Source organism: Microcebus murinus, chromosome 15, assembly GCF_040939455.1.
Source record: "Microcebus murinus isolate Inina chromosome 15, M.murinus_Inina_mat1.0, whole genome shotgun sequence".
Taxonomy (NCBI): Eukaryota; Metazoa; Chordata; class Mammalia; order Primates; family Cheirogaleidae; genus Microcebus; species Microcebus murinus.
The window spans coordinates 54,092,297-54,116,235 of record NC_134118.1 but is presented as its reverse complement, the minus strand read 5'-3'; the positions used below and the strand labels follow the sequence as shown (position 1 = coordinate 54,116,235).

Sequence of the window (23,939 nt, the reverse complement as noted above, 5' to 3'; positions counted from 1 at the left end):
GGCTGTGGTGGCCAAGGGAATGCCAGCATCACCTCTCTCCCAACTCCAGGCAATGCAGCTCTGGAAGAAACTCCTTCCACTTGGGAAAAGGAAAAGGAAGAGTACAGAAGACTTTGTTTCACAACTTGGGTATCTAGTTCTAGCTCAGCCAAAGGAAAATAAAGCACCAGGCAGAATCCTGAAACCACTGATTCTAGGCCTTTGCTCCTGGATAGCATTTCCAGACCTACCCCAGGCCAGAAGAGAATCTACTGTCCCGATAAGACAGACCTAGTCACAGCAGGATCCAACACCTGCTGAATAAAGTGCCCTTAGGCCTTGAATAAACATCAGCAGCAGCAGCAGGAAGTCCTTGCCACAGGTCTTGGGTGAGACCCAGTACTCTACTGGTCTGCAAGGCTTCAAATGTGACCCAGCACAGTACTAGATGTGATGGCCATGGGAATGCTCATGTAACTTCTTCCCCCAACTCCAGGCAGCTGAAAGCAGAGACAGACTTCTTCTGATTGGGGGAGAGAGAGGGAAGAGAGCTATAGACTTTACTCAGGCATCCTCAAACTGCGGCCTGCAGCCCGTTTTTGCCGCTGCTGCCAGTCCTGCTTAGCAGATGACCGGTTGTGCACTGCACTCTCCAACGGCCCTCCAATGGTCTGAGCGACAGTGAACTAGCCCCCTGTTTCAAAAGTTTGAGGACCCCTGCAAGTATACCTGGTAACCCAGGGAATTCTCCCTTATCTTACCCAAGCCCCACCAAGGCAGTGTATCTAAGAGTAAGCAAGAAAAGAATTTTACATCATGACCAAGTGGAATTTATTCCTGAAAGGCAAAGCGGATTTAACATTTGAAAATTAATCAATGTAATTCATCCTATTAAAAAACTAAAAAAGAAAAATATCTGATAATATCAACAGATGCAGAAAAGCATTTGAAAATCCAACATCCATTCTGATAAAAATTCTCAACAAAATTGGAATAGAAAGGAACATTCTCAACCCGATATGAACATCTATGAAAAACCTATAGCTTGTATCATACTTAATTCTGAAAGACAGATGCTTTTCCCCTAAGATCAAAAACAAGACATGGATGTCTATTCTCACCACTTCTGTTCAACACTGTACTGGAAATTTTAACCAGCACAAAAATGAAAGTAAAAGAAATGAAAGACATCAAAACTGCAAAGAAAGAAACTGTATTTATTTTCAGATGACAAGATTGTCCACATAGAAAATCTGATGGATTCTACAAAAAACCCACTAGAACTAATGAGTTTGGAAAAGCTGCAGGATATAATATGCAAAAACAAATATCTTTCTATATACTAGCAATGAAAAATCACAAACCAAACTAACCACTTACAATATAAAAATTTCAATACATAGATAAAGCTGACAAAAGATGTGCAAAACCTATATATTAAAAACTATGAAACATTTCTGAGAGAAATTAAGAAAAAATATATCAATGGAGAGGTGTACCTTTTCATTGATCAGAAGACTCAACATCACTAAGATGTGAAATCTGTATGAATTGATCAAGAGATTTATTTTAATACAATGCCTACCAAAATCCTAGCATCTTTTTTCTTCGGTAGAAATTGACAAGCTGATCCTAAAATTCATATGGAAGCACAAAGGACTTAGGATAGCCAAACAACTATGAAAAAGAACAAGTTTAGAAAGCTATCACTATTTGATTTTAAGACTTACTACAAAGCTGCAATAATCAAGACAGTGAGGTATTAGTGTCAAGATTGACAAATAGAGCAATGTAACAGAATATAGTTCAGAAATAGATCTACATATGTATAAACAATGGATTTTTAACAAAGGACCAAAGGTAATTCAATAGTTTTATTCAACCGAGCATACATACACAAAAAAGTAAACTTGTATGCTTACCTCAGACCTTGCACAAAATTTAACTCTATGAACTATAGATCTAAATGGAAAATCTGAAACTATAAAACTTCTAGAAGAAAAAGTAGAAGAAAATCTTTGCAGGCTTCAGTTAGGCAATGATATCTTAGATATGACACTAAAAGCACAATTCATAAAAAAAATTGATGAATTGAAGTTCGTCAAAATTAAAAACTTCTGTTCTGTGAAAAATACTGGTAAGAGAACGAAAAAGAAGAAAAGGAGTCCATCACCATTACCCATAATCCCCACTACAAGAATGAATTCTTTGTTCCTTAGATTGACACACAAGTACCTCTTTGAACTGGTCTCTCAAAATCTATCTGATCTCCTTTCCCAGATGGAGGTGGAAGAGTTGTGTACTGTAAATATGCTAGAAGTTTACCCTACTAGAAGCCTGATTGGGTATGGAGTTGCCTGTGGTTAGCATGTGTAAAGCTGAAACAGAAATTATCAGAGGCAATGTCACGTGGGGTTGCCAGATGAGAAGTTTCAAAACAAATGGCCCTGAGCAAGGCTACCAAATCCAAATGGAACAAAGAGGCAATCAAGACCAATAGAAGTCAATGCAGAGACACGGTCAGAGGCAGGTGGGAGGGGGGCAAGCCATCTATCTTTACCTGAGCTGGTGTACAGGTAGCTCACCTAATGGGGTAACCCACCACCTCTAACTGGCAAGGAAGTCCAGTTAAAGAAAAAAGGAGAAGGTCACAAATACCCAACACTCATTCTTATCTCTTCAATGCAAACCCTAGCATTCCATGCCCCAATTTCCTGAATAAACACAGCTATTTCAAAGCCTTTGAACCATTGTTCTGCTCCTTCTGTGTGAGATTTCCTTCTTTCACTCCACCTATTTTCTATGGAACTACCACTCATTTTTCAAGAAATAAGTTACTCTGACTGCCTTTTTTTGGTCCCCCCTAGTATTTGGACCTCAATTTTATCTAATAATTCTAGCTGGCTCATTCTTTTAAAAGTCCTAGTTTCTAACTGCCTCTGCTAGCCTCCTAATAGTAGCCAAACTCTTTACCACCTAATTTCTGTCCCACAGATGGTGGCCAGTTAGTTATCCTTATGGGGTGGGGATATTCCCATCTCAACCTGAAATAATGCTAATATTAGTGTCATCAATTATTTTAGATAACATATACTGTCACTTAATATGGGCCAGACACTATGCTGAGTGCTTTCTTTTCCTCATTTCACTTAAGCCTCACAACCCCATGAGGGTTATTTTGTTCTTATACTCATTTTTACAAATAAGAAAACTGGGGCATAGAGAAGCTTAACAATTTGCCCAAGGTAAAACATCTGTAAAGAGGTACAGCTAGGCTATGAGCTCAGACAGAGTAAATCTGAGGCTGAGTTCTTAACCACTGGTCTATAAGGCTTCCGAAATGGAACTTAGAACCTTTTTCCTACCTTCCCTGTTGCTCAAGCCAAAAACCTAGGTTGCCCTCTATCTCTTTCTCTAAAATGCCCTGATCTCCAATTTCTTTGTGCCCACCTTGGTTCACTTCTTACCTGGATGATGAAAGTAGTCACCTAAACATACTCTGCTATAATGCATGTTCTTCATAACAACCAGATTGGGCTTTACAAATCACAATTTGATCATATCACTCTCAACTTTCAGTGGTTCCTATAATCTGTGCAATGATCCAAACTCAGCACACAGAACAAAAGGCCCTTCGCCATCCAGGCCCATTCTACCCCTTAAAATCCACTTGTCATTTCTGTATATAAATTTCCATTTTCCATTTGAACCCAGCCTTGTTGCAAATCTTTAACAAAGCATATTCCCAATTCCCTCTACGTTGAAAATACTGTTCTATTTGGGACACCTAGACAGTTAAAATCATATTGGTTCTTCAAGTTTCAGCCCTTGACTATAGTTTAATGATCTGTAATAGTAAATATTTGTTTAGCACAATGTGTCAGATACCATTCTAAATCCTTCACATATTTTAATGCTCGCCTTTAATTATTTCATCAACCCCATGTGGAAACTGAGGAAAAAGAGTTAGCAGTTGCTGTCACTCCAGTATATTTATGGAATTCACATATTTCCCTCTCTACATTAAATTCGTGGAGGGTAAAACTGTCCTCTTCATCTTTGCAGCAACTATGCTTCTACAGTACCTGATGATACATAATAGAAACAAGAGGAGCTCAATAAACATCCTTCAAATAGCCACAGCTGTACCTCTAGGTTTTAACTACACACTTGGAAACTTCCTGGCCATTAGCCCTCTAATTTCTTCAGTGCACCAGAGGAGCATAAACAAGCATGTTTAGTGTCTAGTAGAGTTCTGTGTAAGCTTAAGGAACCTAACAAGTATTTACCAAACGGTTCTGCTTAAGTATATATACACAACCTCACATCTACCACCAAGCTTTTTCTGCAGCTAACTTCTATTAAGTTTTTAAACATTTAAGTGTACCCAACAGGCATTCAAAAAAATATTAGCTGGTCAAGGATGACATTAAACACCACACAGAGACCCTTAATAAAGCAATATGGAGCTTACTTTGATCTCTCAGCGCGTCGCTGTCTGTGGCCATTTCGATACAATTTTAGTTTGGAGCTTTCACCACCTTTACCTTCCAGCTGAGCGTGGGCGGGAGCTGGGGACTAAGGCAACACTCCCTAGGTTGTCAAGCGCTCGAGCGGAGTAATCAGCATCCTGCTCACGCGGCGTCAACAGCCCCACCGCGCTTGCTTCTCTTTAGTCCCAGACGAGTCCCTCGCCAGGGCGAAAGGCTTCGGACCCCCGGATTGCTGGGGATGCTCCCAGTGAATGCGGTTCCACCTTCAACTGAATCCTACCCTGGTGCGAAGCGGACATAGGTTACAGGCGTCCCGCGGGTCACTCGGGGTCTTGCCGGGCCACCTAGGAGAGCGCCGAGAGAGCTGGAGGACAGCCCGGTGGCGGCGTCCTTAACAGAGCGGCGGAGGTGAGGGGCGACTCCAGGACTGCTCGGAAGCCCCAGGCCAGCAGCAAAAGTCCACTCGGCCCGCCCTGCGACTTTGAAACCGGTGCCCCAGACCGCTCCTTGGAGACGGTGACGCCATCTGCGTCATCACGCGTACGTTTGCCCTTTCGTCATCGCGCTTCCTAGGGCCCTAGCACGCTATTGGCTGGCTGTCAAGCGATGGGAGGAGCCATGAGAGCCTGGATGACAAGCGAGCTCAGCCACCCGCTAGGCGCCGAGAGCAAACTGGTGGGCCGGTGTCTCCAGGTCGTGGGGCCCAGCGTCTTTATTTTTTTTTTTTTTAAGAAAACCCCCAAAATGTAGACGTAGGTAGGGCATTAAATACATATTTTAAATGCCTTCAGTATCTTTGAGTTACTAATATACTAAGTACTTCTGTACACGGTAAAGAATGCAGGTTCCTATTGCTGGAGGCGGCACCCAGACAGGCATTTTCAGAGTCCCCCACCAAGGCTGTACCTCTGGAGGATTTTCGGGTATACTTGGTAATCTCCAGAAGCTAAGTACGATCCTGTCCCTCGTGAGTCTTTAGAGAAAGGAGACAGCTGTTGTTTAAATATTTAGCTGTGTGGTAATAAGGCATGTAGTTAGAAGTACTCAAAAGATTTGCAAATTCAGCAGCTATTTCTTCAGAGATAAGTTTGTTTCCTCAAATAGAAGAAAAGATAAAAGTCGCATTTTTTTGCAATATAAAATAGGTAAAATTTAGATTTGTGGATAGATTACAATTCCCATTTTTAAAATTGATTTTGTCTGGGCTTAAAGCTTAGAGTTTGTTTTTAAACACTTAACATTGGAGGAAATTTCACCCTAGCAATAAAAATGTTAACTTGAAGCTAGCCACTAGTTTTAGTTTATTTAATAGATTGTATTTTTATGAATTTAAGTGTAGTATCACTACACAGACAAGTCTTAGATGCAGCTCAATTTGGCTGTTTAACAGCTTACGTTTTGTAGTCTTGTACTCACAATGTCACATAAACTAATTTTGGTAACGTGTCTCAAGAAGTTTTTACAATATGTCCAGATGTATCCAGTTAGGTATCTGAAGGCCCAATGTGGGCCTTACTCCATATTTAATATTAAGAGAATGAGATGGTCCCTTCCTCTAAAAACTAGCTATTAAATATGAATGTGTAGCTAATAACCATTTAAAATGTTTCATTTAGTAAGTGAATATTGAACTTGATCAGGTTTTTAGTGGCGGTAGAGAGTTAACAAAAAAACTTGTTGGAAGGGAAAACTGATTGTGCAAGCTCCAACTCTTTTTTGAAGTTCAGTGTACAACTCTTTCTTTATAAACTTCTATTGACTTCCCACGACATGCTTGTAACTTCTACATTTGAACCTGTATATTGTGATTTTACTTGGCATGAAAAAATAGTTATAAACTTAATTCCACATTTATACTCAAAGTTGATAAGATATACTGGTGTGAATGAAAGCAAAGAGTATCTTCTGGATATAAATAATGTGTGGTATTTAAATTAACTCATTATCTGAAATGGGAATTTTTATGTCTGTTCTCGAATCATTTGGCTTATATGATCACAGTCAAGGTAAATACAAACCATAGTTTTTTGGTTTTGCTTTTTTGTGTGTTTGTGGTTATAAGACTTTACTGGTTGAATTTTAATGGAGTATTTTCAAAATAAATTTCATCATGAGAGAACAAAATTATGATTCCACTTACCCTTACAGTATCCCCTCTAGTGAAGGGAAACTTTAAATCTTCTCCTGAGTTCTCTATCCACTCCCCTCACCTTAGTACTTATGTCGTGCTTCCTCCTGCAGTCTTTATCATGTTGCTTTGTAGTTTGTTTCCAGGATCTATCATACCTGGAACTCAAAAACGGTTGAATAAATATCTGATAAAGGAATTAAAGAATTCAGTGAATATGCATGGAAAGTATCTATTAGCATAAATTGAGTACAAAAACAGAGAAGTGCAAAAGAAGAGTACTTAGTGTGTGTGTAACCATTCTAAAGTCACTATTTTATGTTTTTATATTACTTTTGTGCAATAAAGGAAACCTTTAGAAATATAGATTGAAAATGAGTGACACTTCACTAATAGTAATTGGAGCATCAACATTGAGCATCCAGTACTATGTGCAAACTATCATGAAGAGTACAAAGTTGGAAGTTTAAGCAAGGATCTAAATTGATCACACAGTTGAAAAGCGCCTGAGTTGAGATTTGAACCCAGGCTGTACGGTTCCAATGTCATAATCGTTAGCCACTACATAATATATGCCTGCCGGTAGTACAATAATGTATAGCTTGTTTAATATAATTTATAGTTTTTGCTTATATGTCAGGCTTCAGTTGCAATAAATGAATTATTGCTGTACATGTTCTGTTGCAATCGCAATGATTTACAGTCGATTTTCAAATTGTTGCACGGTATTTATATTTCTGAGTTACCCGTCCTTCTTCTGGAAAACCTCTCAAACTTCAGTGGAATGATCTAGAGTCTTCAGATGTTCATGGGTGGCACTGTAAAGTTTCTCTTTTCTAGAAAGATCAAGGGTCTCCGCTTCGGTGTTCCAAGCCCCGCCCAGTAGCACGTGCAGGCAGCTGGGCGGGGCCTGAGGCTGAGCCGTCTCCCGTGACCCGCGCGGAAAGGAAGGAGCCAAGTGTGGGACCGAGGAAAGCTTCCTGGTCTGTGCTCTGTCTCCTTGGTATGCCCTCTTCACTCTGTCATCCCTTGTACCGTCGCCCGATCTTGTCCTTAGCTTTTTCTCTGGAAAGTACAGAAAAGTATTTTCCCTTTCAGCTGCCTCCTGCTGAAAGTTGACTCCCACTTTCTGGCCGACTTCCTCACTTCTCCGTTTCCCTCATAAATGGCCCGGGCTGGGGAGGAGGAATGCAAACTGAAAAGAAATAAATTATTGTAGAAAAACTAAAAAAAAAAATTGTGAATAGAGGAATTTGGAAGTTTTACTTGCAAATCGTTTTGTTGGAAAAATACCTTTAACGTAACTTCTTTTTTTTTTAAACTTTATGGAATTTATTTTTTCCTTCTAGGCTCTTAATGCTCCATGGTTCTGTCTCCTTTCTCTTCTTTCATTTCCTTTTACAGGTGTTTCCATAGTAAAGGAAAAGCAATGAAAATAATTGAAAAAAAAATTTTTTTAACTTTTTTTGATGAAAGTAATTCGAAGAATAGAGGTTAAAAGTGAAAAATACAGATTAATAATATCCTTTTAAGAAACTCTAAACAGCCAGCATGAAAATTATATAGTGAGACAATAATCACCTTGGTAATATTTGGAACTGTTCAGCATATATAACATAAAGGGGAGAAGAGGTAGTCACCGTAAGACTCAGCCTTAAGTTGAACTTTAAAAAATATTTTTAAATTATCCATTTATTTTTAAATAGTAATTCGTATCTGTCATAATATAAAATTCAAATAGGTTAAAAAAAAGTGACAAAGTTGAAAGGAAGCCTTCTTTCCTCCCATATCTCAGGCAGGTAATTCTCTCTAGAGAAGCAGCCATTGCTACTACTGGTTTCTTCTGCGTATATGCTTCCTGAGATAGTATATATATCACAAGCAAATATGCATATAAGCCTCCTTCTTACTAAATAAATGCATACTTTTTCGTGCCTTTTTTTCACTTCAATAGTGTATTTTCGGTGGTCATTAAGAGTTTCATTATTCATTTTAACAGCCATGTACTGTTTCATTATGTGATAGTTTAGCTGTCCTCTACTGATGAATATTTCAGTTCCTTCCAGTATTTTATTTTAAACAATGCTACCATAAACATCCCGATACTTATGTTATTATGAATATATGTAGGTATAGTAACTCCTAAGACTAAAATTATGGTCAAAGAATATTTGCATTTTGGACAGATATTGAAGTATTAGTCTTCACAAAATTTGTGTTAATACCAATTATGCAGCAATAATTATGTGTGACTTTTTTTTCCATGCTTTCATTAACACAGCATGTTATCAAACTTTCTAATGTTTGCCAATCTAAGTGAAAAATAGTTTATTGTAGTTTTAGTTTGCGTTTCTGTCATCTAAGTGAAGTTGAACATTTTGCATTTTCTGTCATCTAAGTGAAGTTGAACATTTTGTATTTTCTTTCTATGAACTAGCTGTTCATCTCTTTTGCCTACTTTTCTGTTGGGGTGTTAGTCTCTTCCTTATTTATTTCTAGGAGCTTTTTATTCAGTAAGGAAATTAAGTATTTGCCTGAAATATGAGTTGTATATACTTTTCCCCAGACTGTCTTTTGATTTTGTTAATGGTAGCCTTTGGGGGATGAGGGGAGGAAGGGGTGGGAGGTGGGGGAGGGAGGTTTCTGCTTTTAATTTTGTTATTTTTATGTAGTCAAATGTTTGGATTTGGGTTATATTTTATAAGGCTTTCTCTACTATAAGATTTTTTTTACAAGACTAATTTTTGCCTTTCTTATTTTTACGTGATTTGAATTTTCTTTTTAAAGCTTTGATTTGTCTAAAACTTAGTTTGGTATAGAGATCTTATTGTATTAAATTATACTACAAAATGAACCAATTGTGGAAGTGGTGACCCCACTGATTGGCTACTTGAGAATCATCCCAAACTCCCCATAGACTTCTTACACATTATTTCCCAAGCACTGGTATGGCACCTGAAACAAGATGAGTGCTTAATAAAACACTTGATAAACTAAATTGAAAGGAAATTTCTGGATATGACACATCATCTTCATTATTAGCCATTGTATCCATATACATATAGTGTTAAAAGGGATAATGATACCAAACTCAGTAGGTTTCTCCTGCGCAAAATCTTACAGTCATAAAATTTTATATCCAGAGACTAGAACAGTTATTCATTCAACAAATAAATAGCATCATAGGCATGCTAGCTGGCTGCAGGGAGATGATAAATAAATATGTCATGTGTAAGTACTATGAATCAAGATAGAGCAGTGTATGGGCAATAGAGAACGACAGAGAAGGCAGCACTAGCCCAGGAGGTGAAGGACATTGACAATTAAATTGTCTCTACTTAATGAGCACATATGCAAACAAAGAAATTGAAAAGTGGTGGGTGTTAAGTCTTAGGAGGTTACCAAGGAAATTAAGGGAAGAATCAGTTGTCTCTGTCTGAGGTAGGCAGGAGTATACTTTTTAGGCCAATTTTTAATAACTATTATGCATACTTAGATTGACAGGAATGTTCTTTAAAGAAATATAAAGTTTAAAAAAAATAAATTTGTCATTTCAGTAAGAAACTAAAGTCATTTTATGCAATTAAAACCAAAATTATACTTTATCCTTGGACCTATCAGCCATAGCATTACTCCCTACTTATAGAAGTCCAGTCACTGTATATTGTAGTAATTTTCAAACAATGCTCTAAGAAATCTTAGTGGAAAAGGCAGAAGGAACTAGTAGAAAGGCATGGGGTACCTCAACCTTATTCTCAACAAGAGTAGCTCTGTTTTTATCTTTTATCTTCCAGATAAGATTACTTCTGAAGTAATATGAAGCCTATAAAGTGTACCTCATCACTCTGACCATGAAACCCACCACATGTGCATTGAAGTGACAGGCCACTTTTAGGGGATATCACTAGATATGGTTTTATTCCATTTAGACTTAGAAGTAATTGCCTGAATGAGCTGGAAGTTGAAAAGTCCCTAGTGAAAACCCACTGATAAAGATAGGGATCTCTTTTATCTATGCAGCATTTTTGTGAATGTGGTTGTATGAAGAGTAAGTGAATCTACCAGAATTTCCTAGTTTCTAAGCTATATATTTCCAGGATTGTTAAGGATTGTCAAGCTCCAAGTTAAGAGATAGCATATTCTCTCAGCCAGAATTAGATTTAATCAGCATTTCTAACATCTTGATTTATTCTTATTAATATTTCTTCCTATATGCTGCAAGAGAATACATATTACTACCAAAATTTGGGGTAGAGGATTATAAATTTATTTTTGTAGAATGTGCCTTGATGTTTCAACTAAGAAAATAACTTTATTATTGAGGTATTTTATTCCACACAAATCAAGATTACATTCCATATAAATCAGAATCAATTTATACAGTCTTATCACACACTGAGTTTATTTCAATAATGAAAAACATGAGTTGAACATTTCTTCTGAAATGCTGTTAGCTTTCTACACATGGGTTGCAATGCCATAGCTATTTAATTTTAGAGGTTATCTAACAAAACTTGTTAGCATATAATGAAAATTAGCAAAAGCTACAGACTTTAGAAAAAGCTTTTCAGAGATCTTGGATTTCTTATATGGCACAGAGGTTGTATATTTGGACTTCCCACTGCTTGGTACATAGTAGATTCTTAATATATGTTCACTGAATTAAATTTATTCAAAATTTAAAATTTTTTTGCTTGCAGTAAAAATAACATATGAAGGAAGGGATTCATTCCAAGATTTCAGATAAGAGCAGTTAGTCTGGAAGAATCATCAGGTACTAAATGAATATTATCTTCTAGATAAGAGATAGGACCCAGTGTAATCTGGGGAGTCCACCATTCCATTCCTAAAATAAAGTTTTCATCTTCGTAGAGATTCCTCAGATGTCTTCATCTGGGAAAACATGGTTGAAATTGGTCCAATTTCTAGACCGTGGACAAGTCTGTTTCATTTGTAATGAGGTTAATAATAGTTCCTCTGCAAGTTTGTAATGAAATTAAATGAAATAATGTTTATAAAATGTCCAATCCATACTATTCAATGAAATATAATTTTGTTGATATATGTCCTTCTATTGAATACATAGAAAAATGATTTAAAATGAAAATACTGCTTCTTTTATATGTACTTAGTCTGTTTCAAAGTTTATATGATAGCAGAGTCTGTTTGCATTTTTCAGTTGGAGAAGTGATTAACCAAGCAAGTAATCATTTAACAGTTGAAATATCAAAAATTGAAAGTGTATACACTGGAACAAAGAAAGACAAAATTCAACTCTATTAACCTTCAAATGGTTGGGAAACCGCCCTCCACCCCACCTCAAAGAAAAGATTTTTAGCCAAAAGAACAGATGTTAACATCACTGTTTGTCCTGATTTATGGATATTTTTTTATCAAGTTTCATTTTATTGTAAAAAAAATCTTGATTCCCAGAAGATATAATAACTCAGACACCTGTACACTTTACGATAAATAAAAGATAAAGTGTGACAATATAAACTTATGGTGCTTATGGTTGTAGTTAAGTGTATTGACAATTTCTGCCATGGACTTAATTACAATTTTTAAAAATGATTTTTATGCATTCTTTACAAGAGCACTAGAGCTGAATCTAGATTTAAAGTCTTAAACCTTCTGGGATGCAATTATCTATTTTAGAATAAAACTCAGTCTATAATTTGCCACAATAGAGATGACCTTTTGACCCCCAGGACCGTATTTCCTTCCTGTCTGCTATTTGACATTGAAATTTTCATTTCATTTCTAACTAAGGGAAACATTTGTATATTGTTAAAGAGTTTGTTTTAATATGTTTTTATTCAGAGTCTTCAGATGGATTTTAAAATTGAACACACTTGGGATGGTTTTCCAGTGAAGCATGAGCCAGTGATTGTCAGGCTCAATCCAAGTGACAGAGGAGTGATGATGGAAGTTAGTGCTCCATTTTTCAATGATCCTCCAGCCCCACTTGGAGAACCAGGGGAGCCTTTCAATGAACTGTGGGATTATGAAGGTAAGTGGAAGTACTGTATTTTATTGCAAACATAAATCTTCTTATAATAACCTCTCACAGAACTATTATTTTATCTTGCTGTTAGGAAGTGAGTGCTTCTGAGCAATTGACATGTGCAGTCTCTGATATTTCATACCACTCTCTCATTCTTTTTCTCCATTACCTATGGGACTTCAATTGTATAACTAGAACAGTGAAAAGTGGCAATTTCAAATCCAGATTTCTATGTTGCTGCCATATTTCCTTCCTGTACTTCTGTTAATATTACTTATTATAAGAAGAATTCAGCATTCCTGTTTTGTCTTTAAGTATCTTCAAGTTACCACTTTAACCTTATAAATCTTCTTTATGGAAGTTTTGGGGTTGATAGAAATACTATCAACCTCAACATAAAATGTAATTTTTACTTTACACTGGCAAGTAATCTCACATATTAAATTAAGGCTAAAAGACATGCTACGAAATTACACGATTTCAAATTTGCTCTATGATCCCTTTCTAGTATACCCTAGTTAAACTACCAGATTAGTTTGTCTGAACTACTCTTCATGATGCATTTCCCTGGATCATAAACAATTACTTTCCCTAGGATAAAAGTTCAGATCCTTCCTATAAGCTTTCAGGGTACTCATGAATTGGGCCACTATATTCAACCAAAAGCTCTTTACCCATGTACTTTCTCATTCTATGCCTCCTACCTCTAACACACATAGTTCAAGATGTAATCCATGTCCCTATTCTTCAAAGAAGACTTTGATGAACACTAATGTCTATTTTCTTTATACTATTTGTATAGCACACATTTGTCAGTGTTAAAGTTGTCACATGTTATCTTTTATTGATACAGGACTTATATATATCATCTTCCTAATATTATACACACCAATGTGACTTATCTACTAGAGGTACTACAGGCACCAGACTCAACAAATCCCAAACTCAACTCATCTTCTTCTCTCATAAACTAATTGCCCAATCTCAATAAATGATACTAACAATACATCAAATCACCAAATCTAGAAATTATAAGGTCTTACCAAGATGTCCTTTTCTCTCACTCCCTATATTTGGATTTATTTACTAAGTGCTATCAGTTTCACCTCCTAAATGTTTCTCTAACTCAGTACCTCTTATTCATCCCCACCATCCTTGCTGAAGGTTAGGTCTTCATCATCTTTTACCTGGCTTAGGGCAGAGCCTCCTAAATAAATCCAAAATCTTTTTGCCCTTAAGCCCCATTCTTCACTTAGCCAGAGTGATCTAAAATGATCTATTTAAAATGAAAATGTAAACTCATCCTTCATCTATTTGAAAACCTTCTCAGGCTCTGTGTTCTCTCAAGGTAAGTTTTATCCTTCTTCATATGATCTCTATATAAGATTTCCTATGACTTGGCCCCTTCTCTCTGCAGCATCACCAGTTCTTCCCACATTGAAAGGTTTGCCTAGTAAGACTGAACTTCTTGTAGTTCTTTAAATAAGCCATAATATTTCCTGATTGTGTACCTTCTATTATACTGTTCTCTCAGCTTATAATGAAGTTTCCATCAATCTTTACCTAGCTCCAACTCATCTTTCAAGATGGAGCTTAGATAGGACTTTCTCCAGGAGTTTCTCCCTTCAGCATTTTCTTTTTTGACCTAAGCATCTGTTTTCTTTTTTTTCTACAACAGCCTATACATACTTCCATTTTGGAATTTTTATTAAAATTTTCCACTTTAGTATTTGATTAGATTGTGAGCCAATCAGGGTACTCTCAGAATCTGATATAGTGTTTAATACAGAGAAGCTACAAAAATGTTTGTAAGGTGATGACAGAAATTAGAAATCAGAAGGTACATGTGTGCCTGTATATATGTATATATGGAAAGAGAGAGAGAGAGATTTATTGGTTTTTAGGAATTAGTTTACACAGTTGTGGAGGTTGGCAAGTCCAAAATTTATAACATAGGCCAGCAGACCCAGGGAATAGTTGATACTGTGCTTCAACCATGAAGGCCGTCTGCTGGCAGAACTCTCTTAGGTGAGGTCAGTCTTGTTTCCTGTTAAAGCTTTTAACTAATTGGTGAGACCCAGTCACATTATGGAGAGTAATTTGCTTTAGTAGAAGTCTACTGATTTAATTGTTTATCTCATCTAAAAAAATTCCTTCACAAATTATAACTAGAATAATACATGATCAAATATCTGAATACCCTGGCTTAGTCAAGTTGACACATACAATTAACCATTACAGTAGACACTCTAATTTGTCTAGGTAAAAGATTTAGAAAGGGACAATGAGATTCTATGAATTGATGACAGAACTATATATATATATCTTGGCTATCTTATTATAAAAATAACGCTTGAAAAATTGGAAACAAACTGTTGATTAATGAAGAATTAGATGAATAAGTTATGACATTTTATAAAAGAATACTATATAGTAATTAAAAAGATTGTTATTTATATGAAGGAGAGTTTTTATGTGAAAAAAAGCAAATTGTAGGAATGTATGGCTCCATATTTATTTTTTAAAAATCTGAGCAGGTAAAACAGTTTGTAGAAGCACAGAAAAATTAGGACATATTTTAGGCCAAAGGGAGAAGAAAAAGACTTGGACCTTTTACTTTATATATATTTGTGTTGTTTTAATTATTTACAAGAAGGATGTATTGCTTTCATAATTAAATAATTTTTAAAATAGCATATGCTCAGAAAGTTCCTGGAAATTATAAAGAAGAAAAGATCACATATCTGTATTCCACCAATCACAGATAAGTAGTCTTAACATTTTTGTGTACATTTTGTAGACATCTAGGCACAAGCACACATGCATATTTTAATTTCATGTACATTTGGTTTCTGCTCTGCAGGTTACTTATCAAATATCATGGGTGTCTTCCTATGTCAACAGATACTTAACTGTATCTTTGATTTTTTTTTCTTTATTTTTCTTTTTCTTTTACTATCATGATATCAGATATATCTTTGATTTTAATGGCTGCATTGTATTCCATTGCTTGGAATACATAATTTCCATAATTTAATAGTTCTCTTATATAACAGGATATTTATTTATAGAATAAGAGATAATCCTATATAGTAAAAGATCATCATTTAGATCATTTTCAGTTTTTCAGCAATGCTTTGATGAATAACATTATACTTATTTCTTTTTTCAAGTTGTCTGATTATTTTCTTAGGATAGGGAACTTTTCCAAAATCTGTGTGACAATGTTGATTTCTTTACAACCTCACTGGCAGTAAGGTTAATTAATCTTTTTCAATGGCAATTGATATGGGAGAAAATTGATAATGATTTATTTCCTATATATTTCTTCCTCCAGGCAATGTCCATTATCTTTGCCCATTTTCCTACTAGGGATAGTATTATAACTAAAAATAGTTAATTCATTGTATATTGTAAAGAAATAAAAAATTATTTTATTGTTGGGAAGCAAATTAAATTTCTCAGTATGTCATATCTCTGTTTTCAAAAGTTGTGGAAGCATTTTTCTTGAATGATATAACTGAGCAGTATTTAGAAGTTGAACTTTGTCCGTAAGTATAAAATATTTTTTTAATCATTACTACATAAATCAAACACATTATTTTCTAGTTATAAACCATATGGTCATAGTAAAAGCTCATTAATTCCAGCTAACTAGGAAGAATGTTGATTTGAATTATGTACTTTTATATAATTCCTCATTTTCAAGTATAGTGCATATATTTAGATTATGTTTAGAATATATTCATATATTCTATTAATGTTTGAAAATATGTCAGTATTATTTTGAATTCACTAATGTTGTTTTTCTAATAAATTTGAAGATTTTTTTTGCAAAACGGAAAATCATAAAATAAGAATTCTTTTCTTCATTATTTCCTATATAAATTTGCATTATTATATATTAGCTGTTCGGAAATAAAGGGAGACATTTAAATATAATGAATTGAGCTAGCATATGAAAATGTTTCTTGTAGAAAAAAATTTTTAATGACTAAATTAGACTTTTGTGTATTACATAATTATGTATTCATCTATTCCTTCCTTTTTTCATCATGCATTTATTGAGTATAGACTGTGTCACTTTTGTATTCAGTGTCAGGGATAAAAACTAAATCATACATGGATTTTCTTAGACTCATTAAAAATATTAACTTTGGACTCTCTTTGTTCAGGTTTAACTGTCTCTTGGGAACCTTCTTTACCTGGTTGGCAAACCTGTCCTCTAAATTATACCAAATTTTAAATTAGTAAAATGTTTAATAATGAAATCTTTCTTTATATTGCTGTTATTCATTTTACATGCCATTTTAGTGCCTCTCAGTATCTAAGATTCAGTAGCCTTAGTTCCTTAGTAGGCTGGTCGGAGAGCTCCAAACAATTGATCTAACTAAGATTTTGAGATATTATTTTCCCTTATTTTGATATTTTGGTAAGTCTAATGTGGAAAATCTGGCTGTTTGCATTACTTTTTAAAGAAGAATAATCATATATTGTTGGAGACTAAGACCCTTCACATTCTTACGACTTGCCCTATGCACGGGCCTCCTCGTCCGGGGGAAAATAGCACCCAGCCCCCCAGCTATAGTTCCAAGAAGAATGCATTCCATGCCATGCTTGCTCCAGGGCATGCCACCTGCAATTGTTCCCAACCCCCTGCCAGGTTGGGGTTGAGTGATCCATCACAAAGAGCTTCCGGTGCCATTGGGATGCTGATTGGGGCTGATCAGCCCACAGGAAAGCCTCATTATTCCCCCATTCTATTTTTCTGTTTCTACTTCCTTGTTTTCTGTATATAAAACCTACTAAAAATCCAAGTAAAGTAGACCTTGACAATCATTCGCTTGGTCTCGTTTCTTTCTCTCGCTCATCTCTTTCAGGCATGGTCCCCCTCGCACCCGCGAGTAACAGAAGGTCCCGCAGGTCGAGACAATATATCTTTGTGTGTCACATTTTAACTAATGTGACAAAATTTTTTATTGAAAAAATGATTAATTCTCATTAATTGTCATGAGAGATAAGAAAATTTCAACTATTATATAATTGTTTTCACCTTGCAAGTGAGAAAGCTAAGGCAAACATTTATAACTTCTCTAGAGGACAGTAAAGAACTTGGATCTACTAGAATTCTAAAGTTTGACCCTTAGTTTTAATTTTATTAGGTGATAATATCCATTTATTTTCATAAAGTAATGCCATAACACTGGAACAATAAAATAATTAGATTCTCTTTTGTTAAAAATTACACAGTAACCAATCTAAAATTAATAGATTTTAAAAGTTAAAAGAACAATCCTCAATCCTCAGATATACATCAGGATAGTTAATAATCCAGAATCATGGTTTTGCTTCAGGCAATCAATTCCTATAGCAGGAATTAACCGCTAGGAAAGTAACATAAAGAAATTGTTGTTTTAATTTGCAAAAATTTTTACTCCTTCTTAGGATATATTCCTAAGGCTGAATAATAACAAAATAATCAGAAGACTTTTAAATGGAAAATAATACTTATCTTCTACTAGAATATCTATGTAGAAATGTTTAAGTTATAGTCTTTTCTGGAGCCAGTAAATTTGCTTCATGTAAACACATGAGATCCTTTGGTTCTTACTGACCTGGCTAATCCCAATTATGCACTATTATTAGAGTTTCCTTGCGAGAATATTTTGTATTTCTTTTTGAAAATGTGACACTGGTGCCTGAACTAATGGTACAAAGCAGGAAAACACAAGAGGCAGACAAGTTGAGGATGGCTGTGTGAGAAAAAAGGTTTTGATACACATCAAAACCTTTAGCCTGTTGACTAGTTTTAGACAGTCTGTGTTTTGCATTTTCTATCTTCCTAATGAGCTTTAAGATAGTTTTTGTTTGTTTGTTTTTGTTTTTTACAGAAAAGATTGTTAGTAAAGTTGTTGAATTCAGACTTATAAATTCGTGCTAGCTTTCTTTCAAGTACTTTCATTTTTGAAATTGGTTTTATTATAAACTCCAAATAATATGATACCCCCCTGACCCTTTCTCATACTTTGTGTCATCTAACCGAATGAAGCATTTTATATAATTTCTTATTTAAAGAATATAAAAAGCAATCTAAGCACCTGAAGCTTTATGCTTTTGATGGAGATTATCCGCAAAATGGTAAACTCAAAGATGTTGTTTCTAAGTAACTGAACACATTGGCTCTTCATATCAAATTATGATTTGATAATGATCAAATATTAGTGTTATATCTTTTGATTATTTCAAAATTTATTTAAAAGCACATATATTCCAGATATGAAGAATAGTAAAGAAAATAACGTTTCTTTCAAACACTCATGAGAAATCTTAATTTTGACAGCCATGGACAGCATTTAGTGCTTTTACTCTCTGGAAGAAGAAACGTATGGAAAGTAAGTATATAAAAATATGAGACAAAATCCTCAAGTATACATGTGATACATATATTTATATGTTTAAAGTATAAGTCTGATTTTACCTTTTGTGTTTCACATGTTTCTCTAGCAAGAACTTGCCTTATCATTCAGAGTGTCCAGAGGAGAGACAAAATGGGAAGGCAAAGCTTATCTTCCTTGGAGTTATTTTCCACCCAATGTGACCAAATTCAATTCATTTGCAATTCATGGATCAAAAGATAAACGAAGTTATGAAGCTCTTTACCCTGTACCTCAGCATGAACTGCAACAAGGACAAAAACCTGATTTGTAAGTAGAAAATGAATGAAGAGATGTTCCAACTATAAAAGTTTTTTGGAAGTTAATTCTTGGTAGAGAACTAGTAATATCTTTTGGTCAAAGAAGATGAGGTATAGCAGAGTCCTATGTTCCCTAATGGTCCTCAGAAAATACTTGATAGATTAACTTTGGTCTGAGATAATCTCTCTCACTACTGCCAGTAGAGCACTTATTTTTCTTTAGTGGTATGAGAAAAGTCTTATTTAGTGAGTGTTAAAACAGCTACTGCAGAAGTATGGTTGCAAATTCATTTATAATCCCTTTCAGAGCTAAATAGTCAGAGGCATCAGTGGTTTTCTGGTGTGAACAAAGGGTTAATAAATAAATCCTTTTCCCTGCTGCAAGAAAATCTGATCTTCAGTTATCTCTTTAGTTCTCTTCTCCTAGTAACCTCATAAGAAAAAAATGTTAACTATGCTTGTAGGCAACATTGCTTATGATAAAAATGATTCCTCATTGGTTTACATCTGGACTGAGAGTAATTTTGAGTGAAGTATAAATATATGATGGAGACAGCATGGCTTTGGGATTCCCCTATATAGACATGTTCCCTGTGGGGACCCTGGAAGCTATGCCTATGGAATTATTACAAGGGATATTGGCTTTTGTGGGGCAGCAGGTGTTTAAGCCAAGGTTTCTCCTACACTTTCCCAATCTGAGTCTTGTTTCTTTGCACTTGAAGCTGCCACCTAGGGAGAATAGAGCTCCTGGCCAGCCTCAGGAGTGCTGTAGACTGCTGCAAGGACTACTCCATTAGGGAGGAAAGCCAGATGCTGTCCTGGAGCAAGCTATGATTCCTGCTCTAAATCTCTCTAAGTTTATTCAGCCTACCTGAGATAGTCTGGTGAGCCTGAGTGTTTATAAGAGCCTAACAGACACATCTTGGTGTGCATTGCACCACGTAGACTGACATTCCTGCCTTTGGACTGTGCTACACAGTTCTCCTTTCCCAGTTTGCCTTCTTCCTATCATGCTCTTACTTCACTCTACTTGGCCTTCATCTCTTCTAGCATATTTATTTTGCCTGACATACTTTTCCCTTTTCTTTTTGCCTTTCACCCCAGTCCTGACCCTTCCTACCTATACTCCTTCTCTCTTCCTTTCTCTTACCCTTCATGGTTGTTTCTTTAACCTCTTTCTCTGGGATTGACAGTTGTGACATAACAAACTCTGGTTCATCCTGGCCAGGGAGGTAGAATGAGATAAATGTCTAGTTGTAACTGACTCAGGGCCCTCATACCAAGATGGCATGTCTCTCTCAGGCTCTTCATCAGCAAATACCTTCCTATATTCAGACTCCTCATTCATTCATTATTGGAGACAGACCCTAGGTGGAAGTATGATTATACATTGGTAAGGGCAGCTCCAGGGCAGTGATTTCCTATAGAGTGGAATTCCACTGCAGCATGTTAGCTAAGACTTTCTCTCTTCATTAACCCACAAGAGAAAGCTTCATAATAGTAAATGGTTTTTCTGGAAAGAAAAGAACTAGGATTAAGACTCTTTTACATTAACCTCTCTTGTTTTGGCAAAGAAGGGAAATAAGTCTATCCTCTAATCTATAGAGCTGAAACTTTTAAAAACAATTGCTTATAAGATTGATATAAATGATATCAAAGTTTGAATAGAAAAACATATGCAAGAGTATAATAGGGTTTGTTTAAAGCCAGATGGAATAAGTCAGGTTTTGAGGGTTAAGTTTTATTTCTCCCTTCAGCTGTGAGGGAACTGTTTGCTGAATTGAAAGGAGAATGCTTTGATATGTGGGTGAATGTTTTCAGAGCTGAGTGTTTGATAGCTAGAGTGAGAAAATTGTACATATAGAATACATCTTACCTTTGGTATTCCTTAAAATAGAATGTTGTCCTATCACAGATGTGACAAAATAAATAGCCCGTTAAGACAGCTGTTTCACAAATGCATAATTCATTTCAGTTCCCACCTTCTTTTTCTTTGCTTTTAGCCATCGCCTCGAATACTTCAAACCTTTCAATTTTAACACACTGCTTGGAGAAGAATGGAAACAACCAGAATCAGACCTATGGCTAATAGAGAAGCCTTATGTATAGGAGTATAGTAGATAACCATATCAATCATTTTTTCTCTTTACCTTTTAAGGGAAACAAATAATAATTATCAGTCTTTTTTGAGACCCCATGAACACATTTCAGCAACAAATTGTTTCATAGAGGTCACTGAAAATATAATATTGGTGGTAAATTGTACATGATTAACAAGAAAATAGAAGGTTTGTAGATGATTTCATTTATAAAGTTAAAATGTTTCTCAGAGTCACTTAGTATAGGAGCCATGGTGAAAATGGGTTCTACTTTCTGCCTTGAATCACCATTACCTCAGATATCCCTGATTCTGTCATCAAAGTCATTACTTCTCTTCCCACTTCCCTAAACCTCAGCCAGCCTGAGACTGGGACATGTTATTTGCACATTTTGAATTCCGTGTAATGTATGATAACTTTTGCCTAGGAATCTGCTGTCCACTATTGAAATTAGTAGAAAATAATGACCTATTTCAGTTGAACAGGAGATCCATATCTGTTAAGACATCATTAAGGTTACCTTATTTAACCAGATGTTTTTCCTGTTGTAATAATGCAGAAAGAAATGGAATGAAGTAGTCTTGAATTCAGGCAACAGACTCTGCTTTCATTTACAAATAAATGACATCTTCTTAATGCTGTTAAACAACTTGTCAAAATGTCTTCATTTTATTTTGTAAGCGTCAAAGATTCCTGGTCTAGATTTTCTTTCTTTCTTTTTTTTTGTTTTTGTATTTTAAATATATTTTAATGAAAACATTCTCATCATTTTAAATAAAAATAACTTGCATTTTAAAATCTGAAGCTACTCTGGCATTAGGACTTAATTGTTTTTTGCTCAACATGTTTCAGATGCCACTGCGCTAATAATTCCCCAGTGCTCTTGAGGCACATGTTAGACATGTCTTCCTCTATTGGAAGTTCCTGTGGCAACTTCAGGGGCTTGATTCTTATCAAATGTTTAACCACTCTCGGTTTTGTATTCACTGAAGGGATGGTCTTGTGAACTTGAGGGGTATGTGCTTTTTGTAATCCAAGCATCTTTATTATATCTTTTTCCCATTATGGATGTCTTTTTGTACTTTTTATTCTGGTAACAATATGCAGTTTATGAGGGTTCTCTGGATCCCTACCATACTTTTCATGATCCTCAGGTGAAGGCTGAAGCACTTTACCTGGAATTCTTGACTCGGTAAATTTGTGACAAATCCAGTCTGTACAAATCAGAGATTCTGCACCTTTTGTCACAGTCCATAGTATGCCTAAGGGCCTCTGAACTACTTTGCACAAAATCCCTGCCATAAGGGATTTATTCTCTTTAGAGGAAGATGTTAATAAAAAGGGAAGCTGGGTGTGGCATATATAGCAACTCTGTACTATCTTCACAACTTTTTTGGAAATCTTGAATTTCCCTTCCCAAGCCGTCCAGCCTCAGCATCTTTGCCCTTGAGCTCCAAGAGTCATTTCAACAAACTGTGTGGCCCTATATCCTCAGAATTGGGAAACAGGATCCAGCAGGCCAGTGGTTTTTCTGGGACCAATAAGATAGGATGGAGGGGCAGTCCCAATTAGGTTGCTGTAACCTGCCAAGTCAGAACTGAACAGGGAAAATCAGTCAGCATCTGCAGAGGGTTCCACATACATACTCCTGGTGAAAAATCCAATACTTTCTTTTGTCCACTCCTAGAATTTTCAGATTTTAAATTGTAATATTTCAGAGCTTGAAACCAATACATCATCTATGAACTTCTCTACCAAGCCTGCTTCTCTAACATTCTTAACTTAGAGATGAGCAGCCTTGTGGAAGATGAAGCTTTATTGCTTGTAGAAATACCTAGCTGTCTACCCAACAATATGCTTTCTCTTCTTCTTTAATAACAGAAATTGAATTTTTAGAGGCTGTCCTCAAAAACTACATTTTTCCTTTACAGATATAAATAGGTATTAAACAGCTCAAGTCAATGGGATTTAAGTATACAGTATTAGTCAGGATTTTAAGAAAGCTGCTGTAAAGATGAAAGACTCATCTGCCATATACCTTTTGTCCTTTGCCCTTTCCCCTATTTTTTCATGAATTACAGAAATGATACTTGAAGTAGAACACTAGCTATGTTGTGACAATGAGGAGACAACCCAGGGATAGCTAAGTAGGAAGACAAAGGAGCCTAGGTTTCAAAGAGCAAAATAGAGTAATATATCATATCTGGACTACCTACCTACAGACTTCTGGATACATGAGAAAAACTTCCTAATTTGTGTGTATCACTTTTTAAAAAATAAATGTTTCTATTATATGCAGCCAAGTGCAATTCCTAACTAATGTATTATTCCTCTAGTTAGTGGAAATTATAAGCTGTATTCCACCTAAGGTCAAAAACAAGGCAAGAATGTCCACACTCACTACTTTCATTCAACATTGTATTAGAATTTATAACCAGTGCAATGAAGAGAATAATTAGAAGTTAAAGACAAATATTACAAAGAAAAAATTAAAAATATTTACAAATGCATTATTACATTTGAAATGATTATAGTTTGT

The 23,939-nt window shown here is 35.5% G+C and overlaps 2 protein-coding genes and 1 pseudogene across 7 annotated transcripts in view; 1 reads left to right on the top strand and 2 right to left on the bottom strand.

The window, feature by feature from the left end:
* Positions 1–4,913, bottom strand: part of SCLT1 (sodium channel and clathrin linker 1) — a 119,032-nt gene extending 114,119 nt beyond the window's left edge. For both annotated transcript variants that reach the window (XR_001160833.3, XM_012791114.3), the window contains exon 1: positions 4,454–4,913. Coding sequence is in view for 1 of the 2 variants with exons in the window: in XM_012791114.3 (XP_012646568.1) it covers positions 4,454–4,487 (34 nt within the window). In the remaining variant the exon portion in view is untranslated. The remainder of the gene's footprint in view (positions 1–4,453) is intronic.
* Positions 4,914–4,932: 19 nt separating this feature from the next.
* C15H4orf33 (chromosome 15 C4orf33 homolog) lies at positions 4,933–22,068 on the top strand. Of its 5 annotated transcripts, none has more exons than XM_012791118.3 (6): positions 4,933–5,012; positions 12,424–12,613; positions 16,098–16,158; positions 18,948–18,999; positions 19,112–19,311; positions 21,305–22,068. In XM_012791118.3, the coding sequence occupies exons 2-6, from the start codon at positions 12,433–12,435 to the stop codon at positions 21,408–21,410; spliced, it is 600 nt and encodes a 199-aa protein (XP_012646572.1). In that variant the 5' UTR covers positions 4,933–5,012; positions 12,424–12,432; the 3' UTR covers positions 21,411–22,068. The 5 variants fall into 5 exon arrangements, with proteins under 5 accessions (XP_012646572.1, XP_012646569.1, XP_075866733.1 ...); XM_012791115.3 differs by lacking the exon at positions 4,933–5,012 and adding an exon at positions 7,475–7,603; XM_076010618.1 differs by lacking the exon at positions 4,933–5,012 and adding an exon at positions 7,475–7,603 and having other exon boundaries at positions 21,277–21,365.
* A 148-nt stretch (positions 22,069–22,216) lies between these two features.
* Positions 22,217–22,781, bottom strand: LOC105885810 (large ribosomal subunit protein uL30m pseudogene; annotated as a pseudogene).
* Positions 22,782–23,939: the final 1,158 nt, after the last annotated feature.

Bases quoted from the DNA above. Each gene is read 5' to 3' on its own strand.
- C15H4orf33 (XM_012791118.3), top strand. From the start codon at position 12,433: ATGGATTTTAAAATTGAACACACTTGGGATGGTTTTCCAGTGAAGCAT. The intron at 12,614-16,097 runs GTAAGTGGAAGT...TGTTTTCAAAAG, and splicing joins TGAACTGTGGGATTATGAAG to TTGTGGAAGCATTTTTCTTG. The intron at 19,000-19,111 runs GTAAGTATATAA...ATGTTTCTCTAG, and splicing joins GAAGAAGAAACGTATGGAAA to CAAGAACTTGCCTTATCATT.